Source organism: Halyomorpha halys, unplaced genomic scaffold (genome assembly GCF_000696795.3).
Source record: "Halyomorpha halys isolate HHAL.00 unplaced genomic scaffold, Hhal_1.1 Scaffold244.1, whole genome shotgun sequence".
NCBI classification, from domain to species: domain Eukaryota; kingdom Metazoa; phylum Arthropoda; class Insecta; order Hemiptera; family Pentatomidae; genus Halyomorpha; species Halyomorpha halys.
Window position 1 is genome coordinate 564,884 of NW_027110917.1, and position 15,391 is coordinate 580,274.

The window sequence follows — 15,391 nt, forward strand, 5'->3', positions numbered from 1 at the left end:
TATTCTGAGATGGTATAGTATTTTTCCACCAAACTTCGGGATTAGAAATTGGATCAGCATTAGCTAATAGTGCTAAATAGCTTAGGTAGAGCTGTGATTCCTTGAGTATTAAAAATGTAATAAATGCATATATATATTACTATTAGTAATATGCATTTATTACATTTTTAATACTCAAGGAATCACAGCTCTACCTAAGCTATTTAGCACTATTAGCTAATGCTGATCCAACTGCTAATCCTGATGTTTGGTGGAAAAATACTATACCATCTCAGAATAACATTTCTGATGTGGTTATGGAAGCAAAAGGTTAGTTTTCCTTTAAAATCTAATATGGACCAGTAAATTTTTTTTTTATTGTTTTATCTTCTGGTTCTTCATTTCTGATATGGAAAGGGGGAGGGTTATACAAAATAAAATTCAACTCTTCCCAGACCAGATTCGAACTGGCATCACTACAGTTTTGAGGTTGTTAAAGATGATACCACAACTTCCTCGGCAACAGAGAGCCCTGGGACAGTGAAGTAAACTATATCTTTGAAGAAGACTACCACTACTGTTATCTTAGTTATCCAGAAAATTCTTTTTCTGTTTGTACTCTAAGTATTAGTATAGTGTTTCAAAATATAATAAGAATTTCTGTTAGGCAATTATAATTCAAAGTAGGAAGTGATACAGATTTTTGGAGGTATTTTTGATAAGATAGAGGAAGAATTTGTGTAAAGTTAAGAAATTCTTTCCTTAAAATTGTAAATTTTATAGCAAATTTCTTCCAAACTTGACAACATGACAGAATATTAATCTGGGTTGAGAGAGAGTGTGCATTGTTGACAGATGATTTAGTGTGAAATATAAATTTATCATCATGATATAAAATAATATATTAGTTAAATTATTCTGCACTTACAACATTTACGTCTTACTGATTATTTCTTCTTTTGTGCCATGGGCCATTTATAAAAAAAAAATTACTTTATTCTATATTATATTAATGATTCTATCTAAATATAATTTCTTAGTTATCATAACCCAAAATTTTATGGAGGAACTAAACAATTTATCTGACTTTTTTTTTTTTTAACACAATGATTAGATTGGAGGTATAATTTATTATTTCATAAGAGCTATATGGTAGCATTTGGTTTTTCATTAATTAATAAATTGTTATATTAATTTTAAACTGACATTTCAAGTGATACCATCATTTACAGAAGTAAATACAAGTTAATAATAAAATATTACCTATTAGGAGCCATATTCCAAATTGAATCCAAGTGATAATGGCAAGAGACACCATTAGATATATATTTATAAATATACTTAGAGCTGGTAAAAGTGGAACCAATGGTACCTAGAAAGACAAAAATCAATACACATTTTTAATAAATTGTATCGTAAAAGAACTTATTTATGACCACGGTTATGTTTAAATAACAGTAGTTTTGTCAATAAAACTAGGTAAATAATCATTATCTTATTCTTAGTTATAATGTATATTAATAATAGTAAAAGCTTAGTGAACCCAAAGGTTCAATGCTGATGCTACCAACCTTTCACTACATATACCTATTTTTTGGTTGCATCCTTTTTACACAACACCAACGAAGTAGCTCTCCAGACCACAATAGATTCATATAATAATAATAAAGGCTTAGCGAACCTGAAGGTTCGATGTAGGTACCACCAATCACTGTCAGGACCATCCAAATCCAAATCTAACAGATCAGTCTTGACGGATTTCCACCTACACTTTGGTCAAGCCCTCGAGTTTACTCTTCAGTTCAGTGTTATTACCATTTAGGGAGCCTTTCGTTACTAAGGCCTAAAACCTCACACGCCTACCTTATTTGCTGCTATGCTATAACCTGAATTATATTTACAGGGTGCAGTTCCCTCAGTTCAGCATTGTGTAGCCTTTTAAATTCTCCTGTTAACTCATCCTTTATCAGTCAAAATATTTTACGTAATACTTTATTTTCAAAAACCTTGATGTACTTGATGTTCTTCCCTTGGTTGAAGTGGGCACGTTTTACATCCATAAAAAATAGTGGAAAGGATAATAGTTTTGTAAATTATAACTTTTAAGTTTTTGGACAGAAGGTGTGAGCTAAGGAATTTTGAAATTGAAAAATAACAAGCATTTCCTCATCTATTTTGTTTTTTTTTGACATATGAGGTTGTGTTGTTAATTTTAACTAAGCGACTATTTGACAAAAATTTCAAAAAAAGAAATGGATGTACTTAATAAGGAATATTAGTTCTTGAAGATGGGGAAAACCGAAACGTTGCACAAAAAAAATATAATATTGATAATATTCTACCCTAAGTTAATCTTTTAAGTTCAACATCTTTATATAAAAAGTTCTATTTCTTATGTAATTTGTAATTAAATTTATACAAAATCATAACTTACTTTGAAATGCAGTTTTCTTGTATCTGATGGTTGGAGAAAAGTAGAGAATAAATTGATAGACATGAAGAGAATTAAAATCCCACAAACTGATAATGTCCATGGATCAGCGCTTAAAATGTTTTCCTCATATTGAACTAACACCACTGAGAGAATCAGACAAAGTAAACCTAAAATCAAATTTATTAATGAGTGTAGGAAAATATACTCATGTATATTTAAAAATACATTATAAAGTGTAATTGAAAATTTTGTCTTGTACTTACTATATACTATTACATTAAATACAACCACTGCTGAAGTAGTTCCTGATGGAATAGTAAATTTCCTGGTATTGAAATATTGCTTGATTATTCCATCACACGTTACCCTTATTTTCTTTGATATCAAATGTGCATGCTCTACATAATCATGAGTTACAAGTTGTGGTGATTCAATTTCTTCTCTATATCTGTATAAAAAAGGGGTCTTTTGTAATAATTTGAAGATAAACAGAAATAAGCAATGAAACATTAATTTATTTATCCTACCTCAGCACCAAAACACAAACAGCAACTAAGGTATATGCGAGTAAAGTCCCAAGAGAGACTAGGTCTACCAACTGCTTTAGTTTAAACATTGATGCCATAATTCCTGTTAAATAATTGTATTTATTAAAAAACATTACAACATTCTTAATTTCTTAATCAATGACAATTATTCTGAAATTATGGGGAACAGAAATAAATTATGGAAAAAAATCTGGCCTAGTACAAAAGTCAGTATGGCTTCCTTATCATTTCTACTGTATAGGTAGGTACATAATTATCTATATTTCTAGGTTTTAGAAAAAGTAGTATTAATTGCTAGAGAATAAACATCTATGTTTTTATGTACATCATGTTCATGATGAAGAAGTCATGTTTGAAAATGCGTGTCAAGAAAAATACTTTTGTGAATGGTAAAGTGAAGTAAAGTTTTTCGAATAACTCGAAAACTTTACACCTCATGGAACATCATTTTAAGAATAATTTGATTCTTTATGAAACCAATCAAGCACCATCTAAAACTGACCAGTATTATCAAAGATAAAAACTTGTTTTATCTTTATCTTTTTGTTTATTCTTAATTTCATTATTAAACAGCATAGGTTTTGTGATATTTTCGAGCCATATTTTTTAATGTATATTTTCAAACCCAGATACATTTTCAAGATACAGTTACATATATTGCCAATAAATCATTTGTATCTTATTTTATCTATTGTATACCCATAATTTCTTTCTGAAGATATGAATTAATGGAAATTGGTTGATAAAAAGGATCTTTGATTTAATTAATAGAGATCTCTCTCAATCAAATTTCATCTCATTATCCTAAAAATAATAGAGTAATTAGCAAATCCTAGAACCTAAGAAGTTTCACTTCTAACATGTGGGAGTCTCATACATATTTGCATATCTTTTTAACATGGGACTCTTCCTACAAGGTACCAAAGAATTAAATATATACAACCTTTTACAAGGTAAGATTATTAAGACTATTATTATTATAATTGAGGGATGAATAGCTCTTTTTTTACTTTGAGTTATTTCAATATTTTGTGATTCATACAATGGAATTACACAAATAGGTTCTGGCTGCAAATACCTCAGAAAATCCATTCAACATAAATCTACAATTAGAAAAACTCATTTCTTACCCGTTACAAAACCAGAAACTACTGTTCCAACCACAGGAGTGTGATATTTTGAATTTACTTTGCCAAGCCACCTGAATAACAGTCCATCATTTGCCATGGAATAGATAATCCTTGGGAGTGGAAACATTCCAGAATAGAGGCTGTGAAATAATACCGATTAATATGGGAAAAAAAAACCATTTAATAGATATGTAATAAAAAATGAAATAATCTTTCAGAAGTCAGTACCATGAACTTTAATTTACTGTTTGTTAATAGAATAAAAATATTATAAATATTCATTAGCATATGGATATATTCCTTTGATATTTATTATAGTAATTCACCTTGCCAATAGACCGAAAATTCCTCCTATGGCGACAATCCAGGCAGCCCAATGAAATCCTATTTCATCCAGAACATATGGAATAGGAGCATCAACATCCTGAAATTGAAATTATTGTTTATTTATGATTTTATTTTATTTTTAGATGAAGGTATATTTGTTTAAAATATTTATATTAGGATTATTTCACCATAATTTTGATTGAATCTTCACCATAATTTTGATTGCAAATTAAAATTATGGTGAAATAATCTTTCCTATAAATATTTAAAGAAATTATTATTGTTTTGAGCAATAAATGATTTAAGGAAATATCAAAAATCACTTGTATTACTTAAAAGTTTAGTTAACATTTATGCATTCATTGCATAACTTTTATTCGTTCATTTTTTTTTTTTAAACAGTTCTTATTGCTAAACATTACAATTTCTCAAATTTAAGGGTAGTTAGTAATAGATTGCTCACACTTGTAATACAAACAAAACTGATTTGCACACTACTTTATTATTCCAACAAAAATTCAATTTTATTAATATTGGGGATTATTTTCTTTTTAAGTATACTTTTTAATAACTTAACATTACAAGCACAAAAAACTTTACTTCATATGAGACAAAAAAAAAAAGAAGAAAAAAGAATCATATATATATCAATAAAATCAAATTTTATGATTTCAAATAAAATTAAATTTACAGTTGCATCAGTATTTAGTGTTGTTTGTTGAGATGATAACTAGTTTATTTATATAACCAGTTTATTTAAAAAAATCATTTATTTTTAAATAGTAGTTTATTTAACAAGTATTATTATTGAAACTACAGTCCTACAAGAACCTGGGCCTCCTGGACCACAGCCAACCAGTCTCCGTGATCTCTTGCTCTCTCTTTCCATCTTTAAACATTTCACCGCCTTAGATCCTCCTCCACATCATCCAACGATCTGATCAAGGATTTCCTCTTTTCAGCTTTTCATCTGGTTTCCAATATAGCATCTTCTGGAGTATTCTTTGATCGGGAATCCTCTCTACTTGTTGCATCTTATGCGTGCAACACTAAAGCCACAGTGTTGGGTACCTCAAACAGTTTCATCAGCTCTTCATTTTTTCTTCTTCAAATCCCGTTCTTTGAGACCCCTCCCCATGTCCTTCTCCTTTCTCTCCTTATAGTTGAGCATTCATTTCACTTTACTTGTCAAGGGCCATGATTCACACCTATAGATTACCACTGGCCTTACGATGACTTTGTAGATGACCACTTTCATTCTTTTAGAGAGAGCTCTAAACTTCAATACTTGTTGCTGTAAGAAATAACATTTATTTCCTGCTCCTATCCTGGCCTCTATTTTGTTGTCAGCTGTAACCAGACTTCCCAGGTACTTAAACTGTTTTACAGAGCTGAAACTATGGTCTCTGAAAGTCACTTTACTGTTCACTTCCTTATCCTTTATTTAACAAGTAAATTTATGAAAATATTTTTTTAAAAATGGTAAGTGATTTTTCTTTTTTTTCATGATAATTGGTGGCTAACTGATAAATTACGGGGTAGAAAAAACGTAAATAAATTACGGTATAAGAAAATAAATAAATATAAACAATGATATAGAAAAAATATCTGGAAAATGACTGATTAATTGCTTAATCAATATTATTTAAAAATAAGTACCTATTCCTACCATCAGTGAAGATCAACTTTTCTTCTAATAACTATGAATTTTTATGTAAAATGTTTTGTCCAGTAGTTCAAATAATAAATTTTACTATTTTGCGTCAAAAATCAAAAAAGGAGATATCAATGCATATATAATATACAATGATATTTACCTGCAAATAATAGGGCCATATGAGCGTCAGCACTGAAGAGAGACCAAAATAGGCCAAAAAAACTATAACCAAAGATGTAATAATTGAAATGGGTATAGATTTCTGAGGATTCTCAACTTCTTCTCCTGCAATAATAAGATTGGTATGTTAATGTCCAAATATTAAGTCAAATGTAAAAAACAAAAAATAATTTCTATTTCCATATATGTTTATATATATTTTTTTAAAAATTAAGACTAGATTTTGTGATGATTAAATTTTAATTAAAAAAAAAATTATTTGGTAGTTAAAAAAAAATCATGGCAATGATTGGTACAGTATTTCATTCCTGATGTCTTAGATCTAAAATATAAGAAATCGTAATATATAAATTGTTCATCATGCCCTAGTCATCATGTTTAAACGAATACAAGAACTCAGGAATAAACACTTTCTTAATAGACTTATGAGGACTATTTTATATTGATCAAACAATTCTGACCAAAATGATGTATTTTTTGCTAACTATAGATTTAATGTGAGGAGATGGTAAGGGGTGCATTTAGTAGAGCTAAAAACACAAATAAGTGAAACTTATTTTCTTGTGCTAAAGTTTTGGTCTAAATTTCTTGCCTTTTTCAGAACTGTGTTATGAGGGTCATTCGTGACCGAGTGAGTTGAAGCACCTACTTTGACTAGCTCGTCACCACAGCGGCACTGGTTTGAATCCAGCCTGGGGGGTTGACTTTTATTTCTATGGTTGTCCCATGAATGGAAAATTTGACCCTCCAACATGGTTATGGTAGAATATGGTAGTAACCTATAGGAAACCCCCCTTATATGTCAGAAATGACCAGGAAAGGGGTCATAAAAAAAAAAAAAAAATGTACTGTTATCTTATTTGTACATATCCATAAAAAGAAGCCTGGAATGTTAGCACAAGATAATATATCATATATTATATTAATAGCGTTCTTCACTCCTCTAACCATACCCCCGACCACCTTCTCAAATTCTTACCAAAATTATATATAATACAACATTATGTATATAATTTTAATATTATAAATTAACTTCTATGTAATTACCAGAAGTAGATATTACATCGAAGCCAACATATCCATAAAAGCATGTAGCTGCTCCTTTTATTGCCCCACTGATACCAAAAGGCAAAAATCCCCCACTTCCAGCCCAAGGTGGTACTTTCTCCTTCTCCAAATTCCAATTTTTAAAGTCAACTAATACAGAAAAATTATAATGATGAGTATTTGGGATTTGTTTTTTAACTTTCTTACATCTAAATTTTGGATGTATTAAATGTAAAGCATCAGAGTAGATTATGCAATAATTAAAATAATTATAATAATGATAAAAAATAAAATTCCAAGAAATCTAATACTCTTTCTATTATTTCAGTATCGCTCACTAAAAAAAGAAAGAAAAAAAAAAAGGACATATTCTCTACTTTAAAAAAATATGTTTCATTTATAAATGAATCAAATTTATTAAACCAAAATGAATTATTAATTACTAAGGTTATGGTTAATCAGTTATATAATTTAATTCAATAATACATTTGTAATAATGTACAACACATACAAACACAATATTTTTGTGCACATAACATTCGAAAGAGGTTTATTAGGAAAAGATATTTATATGTTCAACTGCTACCATATTTCACTTATATTGTAGTGTTGTGCATAAAAGGCAAACCCAACAATTTTCAGTTGAATGTAAATCATTTTGGAATGAAAAATCTTTTAAAAATATTTAACTCTGTAAAAAAATGTTATTATTGCCTACGTTCTTGTGTTGTATATCATTTTATGTTGTAGATTGGTGTGGTTTCTATTATAATGAACACTTTCAACTGAAAGGTCGGTTGCCTCTGACTGTTGTAGGCTTTAGCGAAATCACACAGTTTTAGAAAAACTTTATAGAGAGTTAGTTTGTTAAATCATTTAGTTATCATGCAAGATATCTTTAATTCATTTTTGTTTTTTATCTTAATCTTATTTAGTCCTTTACAAGTCAGTTTCTTGTACAAGAAAAAGTCTTAATGCTTAATTTCCTCAGATATAAGTATCTTGATGTTATTAAAAGATATCTGGACCCAAGGTCTCTGATTCAGTGTAAATTCCATATAGACACTCATATAAACATTATTAGCAGTTGTATGATTATTGTTGTAAAATAAAGCTATAAGCAATAAAAATATGAAATTCATACTTACGTTTTAATGATCCTAAAATAACTACAAATAATACCACAGAAATATTCAGAAATGTCAGCAAATTATTCAGACACACAGATTCTTTCTGTCCAAATGCTAAACTGACTGTAACAAAACATATGAATAAAAACTATTAAGTTTTTTTCATTAGGGTTATAAAAAAAGACTTGAAATAATTTAAAAAAATTCAGACTTACGTGTTACTAAAAATGATACCACAAAAGCAAATATATCAAAATATTCAGACATTATATCTGTTTCGTTGAGCTCATAAATGTCTCTGTAAAATGTTTCCATCGGGTTTCCTATGAGAGTATCAATGTACACACTCAAACCACGGGCAACACTTGCAGTTCCTAAATGAGTGTTTATTTTCTATTAGACATTATTTTGGTAATAAAAAATTAATTTGAGAGTTCTCTCGAAGTTAAATGTTAATTGTTTATTAAAAATTAATTACCAATTATGTACTCCATAATTAAATTCCATCCTATGATAAAAGCAACAAATTCGCCAACAGTAACATAGCTATAAATATACGCAGATCCTGCTTTTGGCACTCTAGCTCCGAATTCAGCAAAACACAGCCCTAAAATAAATTTATATTAATTAAAAGCTCCAGTTATTACCACTGAATGAATTTTTTTTTTAATAATTGTTCCAATACTATTCACTTATTTTCACATTTCTATTTTACTTTAATACTTAGAAATTATGTATTAATTAGATTTTTTTTTTATATAATATATTATACATATACTATTCACATAAATTATATGTCTCTATTTTTCATGATTATTCTTGGCCTTATACTTTCTTTTAAATGCAGGTATTGAATTATTAATGTTATTGGTTAAAATAGTTGAGTGTTTGCGGCTGTAGCGCACTTGCTCAGCCTCCACTGGTTCACTACCAGTGATGCGGCGAGAGAGATGCTGATCTTGATGACCAGTGATGGGATCTTTTGAGCTCTGCTCTATCCCCCACACGTGGGTATAGAGTGGGCTCAGGGATCCTCAGGTCGATTGTGTAAATATTGTATATTAAAATGTAAATGTGACTGACTATGGATTATATTATTTTATCATTATGTTATTTTATTTTATTTGTTTTTCTTTCATACACATAGTTTTATTATGTTCATTTTGCTTATATATATTTTAAGAGTTTTTTTTTCATTCATTTATTTATTTTATTTTATTTTAGTATGTATGAGATCATTCATCACTATTACCTATAACCCACTACTGTGTGGCAGATTGTAATATCTCTCAATAAATAAAAAGTATTTTAAATTAAAAAAAAATTTGTTAAAATATAAATTTGCATTCAGATATACATAAATAGTTTCTATGAAAGGCTTACAGTAGTCAATTAGAGGCCTGGAGGTGCCTGATTCTTGGATTTCTATTATTCTGGAGCCAGGGTTGCCATCACTCATTCCACCAGTTTTATCCCCTTATACTAATGGCAGATGATCATAATCCCACTAATTTGCAATCAAAGGAACAACAGAATTTGAACCTATGAGGGAAAGGAGGGTTTGACAAATGCTTCTAGATTTGAGTTGATCCGGAGAAAAATTATTTCCTGCACAGGAAAAACAATCATAGAAAAGTAAATTAAAACTGCTTCGACTTATTTTCCTCATGAGCTGAAGAGATTGAACTCATTCTGTGCAAACGTAAAGGCTTTGCCAGACTGTGATATTTGAAACATGATTTATTTTGGTTTGTAAGAAGTTTACAATTCCTATGGGATCGCTTGACAAAAGAGGGATTTTCACAAAAGATCCACCGGGTTCATAGTTAGAAAGAGGTTCCATTCTCCCAATGTGACATTAATAATTATAATTTGTCTTGATTATATAAATAAGTTGCTGTGAGATTCATGTCAGCTTTTGCTGCTTCTTTATTTTTCATATCTCATTTGAGTGAAATTTTCTTGAGATTTTTATTAGTTAGAATTTTGTGAATAGGGAAAGATGGTTTTTATAAGCTGTTTCATCTCTTTAAGTTTATTATTTCTTGAGACTATTAATGTAGCTGATTGCTGTCAGAAGTAATCTTCTATCTACACAGAATTATTTTGACGAGATTAAGAAAATATACTACCATATACAGAGGTCAATAGAGAAGTTTTGCAAAGCAACTTAATTTTCTATAATTTTGGAAGTAGTCTGTACACCACAAAATATAATTCTCCATCATCCTAAACCTTCTTCAAAGTAACCCCCATATTTTTGCTATGATTTGGGCTCACTCAATGCCCCAAGCCTTCAAAAGACCCTTATTACTTGTGAAATGCTCCCCTTTGAACCTGTTTCTCACCTGAGGGAAAAGCACTAACACTTTTATTCCAGTGCTCGCAAAATATATTGTGTTAACTTTGGAATGATGTGCTGGAGTATTATAATGGTGAAGGAGGAACCATGGACCCATTCTGGAGTTTGGGCAAAGTTTCTAGAGAGCTTTCAACACTATTCGAGGACATTCCTTGGTGTGCCTGTGGTTGTGTGGTGAAGCCTGTAACAGTCCTCTGTGTTTCTACCACCATTTATTCAACAACACCCCTCACACTAAAAAATACCACCACCATTCTCTTCTTAAGATATCTTTCTTTTGGATTTCCAGACAGTGTCTAGAGTATCTTTATCTTCAAACACCCACACTTTCCTCCGAGTCTTAGAACATCATAGTAGTAAAGCCAAGTTTCATCACTTGTCACTATACTGTTTACATTAGAGACTACTCTATTTTTGAATTTCTGCAACATTTCACTGTACTATTACACTCCTTCCTTTTTCAAACCCGGGAGTACCACCTGAATATCTTCATATAGAATGGAAAATCCTCTTCAGGTACAGATAGCATTTCCTCCAAACACTGATCCACACTTAACACATGTTTAAAGTTGTTGCATAAAATCACTCTGTATTGAATTTTAGACCAGTACAACATCTCCGACACCTTTAACTAGCACAATCAGAAGGGGAATAATCCTACCCCACTGGCTCAGCCAGCTACAGCACAGGCTGAGACAGATTGATTCATGCACCAACCCTTCTCCTCCTTGTGATCTCATCACTCATATCGTAAAACCTTCCTAGTACCCTTTGTATATATATGTATTCTTCTTTTTTTTTGGCCAAGACTCCCATTGGAGTCCTATACTGCCTGACCATGGTTGGGGGTCAAAGTTCTTCATTTTGTGGGACCGCCACTCAATGAAAAAAGTCAACGTCCCAGGCCGGATTCGAACCGGCACCGCCAATAGACATCAAATTGGTAAGACTGTGTCTTAACCACTGAGCTACGGGCGGCCCTATATATATTCTTGTTCCTCTTTTAATCTATTTAGCAGAGAGTTCCATCACAGATTTCTGACAAAACTCCATTTTGCACCTTTAAACATTGAAGTCAGCACTGGATTGCTCTTCTATAAACATTTAATTGTTGTATATTATATTATGTTTTAAAATAATATCATTAATTTTATAAGAATTTTATTTTTTTAAGCCTACAATTTGTTTGCTTCCAGTCCTATTAAAATCATTGTTATTTATTTCCTGTTTTGTTATAGGTAAGATGAATTCACATCATTTCCTCTTTCAATGTAAGTATACTCAAAAGCAAAATTGTCAACAATATCAGCTAATTTTTCCTGATTATATATATACACACACACACACACACACACACGCACATAAATATAATTTGTTTTCATTTACTGCCTGAATCCAAAACTTCCCTAGCGAATAAGGAATAAAAAAATGCAAAAGAAAATTTTTGATTGTGGAACAGTTAAAGGAATTAATTAATGAATCATGATTAATGAATAAATGTTTTGAATAAAAAATATTCATATAAAATAGATAGTAAATAAAATAAAATATTCAAATAAATATATAAAATAAATGATAATAAGGGTATAGTGATTGATTATCATATAGTATTGTGATTGAAAATAAAATGACTAATTAACAAAAGTAATATGAATTAGATTAGATTACCGGCAAAAATAGAAGCAACTGCTGCTATAAAAAATGATATGACTACACCTGGTCCAGCTAATTCCTTTGCTACGATACCAGGAAGCACATAAACTCCTACTCCAAGGGTACAGCCAACCTAGTATACCAGTATTATTTAGAATGATCAATAAATTTTTATTAAATTAATTAATTATATTTCAGAAAATAAATATATTTTCGCTGATGAAAATTTGTATATAACAAAACAAAATTACACATTCATAATTGAGGATGTTTATCTAACAAACAAAAATTCATCATTATAGCTGGAATAACAACCCATAGCTGGTTTATTTTTGGACTGGCACCAAAAACCTTTGTGAATTGGCTTGGTATACTGTGATGCAGCTGTGCAGTTCAAGATCAGTAGGAGGTTTCTTGCATCCAAGGATACTCTGTCTGCTGGAACCTTTAAGATTTTATTTTCAAGAATGGTTCCTAAATCTCTCTACCACCAACATACACATATTTTGTATTATGCTCTTTCATAGCTAGTCCTAGCTCCTTTGCACCTTTCTGCAAAAAGGTTGTGCACTTATCTGGCCATGAGATCTAAATCATCCTCATTGGGCTAAAATAGAAAATATAGTCTTGGTACTTCAGACCAATAATTTTCCAGCTTTTTTACCTATTGGCAGAAGAGCAGACAGGCTAGTCTAATAAGGTTTTGAGAAGTATGTTTGAAAAGGTACTGGCTACTTATCCATTGTCATCCTAACAAAATGTATCTGTTTCCTAGGAATCTCACATGGCTTTATCTAATTTCTTGTTATTGACACTCTCACTTACCCACCTAAAATAAATTAAAAGGCGATCTGTAGCCATCATTTATTTTTTAATCTTTTCAAAGATAATATTGGCTAAAAAACAAAACAAAAAAAAAACTGATCCATTAGTTGACTTTTCTTTTCTAAATTATACAAAGACTAGAAATTTTTTTTTTTCCCCAAACGATGTTACAAAATTCTTAAATGTCAAGTTTTTTATAAATATTTAAATACAGAACAATAATTTCAGTAATAGAATTTGCTGTTTGTACCTCATGAAATGTCAATTTTTAATTTTAAATTAATAAAATATAGATTTAATACAGTAAAATAAAAATTAAAACATATCTTGGGCTTCTTAATGATTCTTTCTTTGAGAAGATGTATTTTTAATACTTTGTTTAAAAAAGCTTGGAATGTGAAAGGAAATATACTCATGGTAAGTCTCTTATGTAGTATTACCAATTTAAGAAAACTTGTCTGAGGTTTTGAAAAGATTTTAGTTGTTTGTTACTTTTTGTTTTAAGACACCCAACTCCCCTGTCATCAATGCCTTTGTTATATTTTACAATGGAAATAGTTTCTGAGAAATTTTTTAGGTTGATGTCCATAATGCCATTATACTGATTTTCAATGTACTGGGGTTCTAGTCTCACATGGAATGCCATCCATCTGATTTTTCATTATTAGGCATCTGCTCTGTCCTGAAAGCTGTCCTAATGATGGCAATGTCTCAGCTAGAAGTGTGAATACTGGTTTCAAAAAGAGGTCTTAATTCTTATTAGTATTGAAAACTGAAATTTTACAGCATTATATTTGCATGGACATTCTCGAAATGGATAATCATTAATTATGTAGGAGAATTAGAAAGGTGTTATGCAGTCATTTAAAAATTAAATTTCTGCCATAGTTAATAATTTCTTCAATAATTTAATTGTTACCAAATAGTTATTTTGTTGCTCTGATTTTATTATTTTTCCCTCAAAACTAATGTTTTGTGATACAACCATATACAATTACTGAACCGTTTGTTGAAAGTGTGGCAGTCTTAAATTAGATATTATATGTTATACTAATTTTTTTACGTTTTTTGGTGGTGAATATAACTGAAAGATTTGCTTTTTGTACATGATTTTGTTGTTTCATGTGTGGGTCTTTATATTTAATATTAATTGTACCATATTATATTTCTATCATTCATTTATATGTTAATTTATTTCAGATTTAAATTACTGTTTTAAATTAATATCAAAGTAAATTCCTAATTATTAGCCAAGAATTGGAAGATTTCAGTCTTTGGCTCTAAAATACTTCTGGCAAATATGTTGCCATTCATTGTTTCGCTAATTCATATTTCATCAGGATAGAAAAAAACAATATCAGTATGTTTTTGGATGTAATGAAAAGAGGAATGCAGGATTAAACAGTCTCTGGTATCTTTAGACTGAATTTTTTCTGTGTTTCTGTGATATTGTGTTTTTGACTTGAGCTGGTGAAACATGACTTGTGAATTGTGTGTGGAATCTTCCAAGTCTCTCCAAGTACTAATATATTTCTCTTGCAGTGCTTTTGCTGTTTTATATCAATAAATTGTCAATCTTTGATGATAATATTGATGGTTTTAACTAACCTCATTTTTAGTGCAATGTTTTTTTTTATTTCATTATCATTACTGTTTATTTTTTTTTTATCATTCATTTCTGTACATGTCTATGAGCTATTAAATTTAATTTTAATGGTTAATGTGAGAAGCGTTGCATATATGTAATGTTGTCTTTTTCGTCTTGAGTTGTTGAAACATTGACTTGTGAGTTGTTTACCAGAATTTTAAAACTTGAGGCATTGTGAATGGAATCTTCCTGATATGTTTATTTCTTTATCTTTCATTTCTCAAAAAATCTTTATGTTTACATAATTACAAGTTATCAAATCATTTTGACTGATATTATTTTATTTTTGATGCTCATAAAAATTACTGAATGTCAATGAAATAAAAATTAATTTAAAGTTGACTAATTAAATAAAAAAAAAAATTTTTACTGAAACAATTCAAATATAATGTAAGTATGCATTAAATCAAAGATTAGAATGGACTTTTTTCATATGGTTAATTAGAAAAAAGGGCTAAAATGACACTTTTT

General features: G+C 29.7%; 1 protein-coding gene across 1 annotated transcript in view; it reads right to left on the reverse strand.

Annotated features, from left to right (window-relative positions):
• The window catches only part of LOC106680131 (high affinity cationic amino acid transporter 1), a 22,816-nt gene that overhangs the window by 6,541 nt on the left and 884 nt on the right, over nt 1-15,391 (reverse strand). Inside the window, exons 2-13 of the mRNA XM_014419640.3 lie at nt 12,463-12,580; nt 8,911-9,039; nt 8,648-8,806; nt 8,451-8,555; nt 7,303-7,452; nt 6,236-6,360; nt 4,418-4,515; nt 4,092-4,231; nt 2,941-3,043; nt 2,677-2,861; nt 2,414-2,580; nt 1,243-1,351 (exon numbers count right to left, since the gene is read on the reverse strand). Of these exons, the coding sequence (XP_014275126.1) occupies nt 1,243-1,351; nt 2,414-2,580; nt 2,677-2,861; nt 2,941-3,043; nt 4,092-4,231; nt 4,418-4,515; nt 6,236-6,360; nt 7,303-7,452; nt 8,451-8,555; nt 8,648-8,806; nt 8,911-9,039; nt 12,463-12,580 (1,588 nt within the window). The remainder of the gene's footprint in view (nt 1-1,242; nt 1,352-2,413; nt 2,581-2,676; nt 2,862-2,940; nt 3,044-4,091; nt 4,232-4,417; nt 4,516-6,235; nt 6,361-7,302; nt 7,453-8,450; nt 8,556-8,647; nt 8,807-8,910; nt 9,040-12,462; nt 12,581-15,391) is intronic.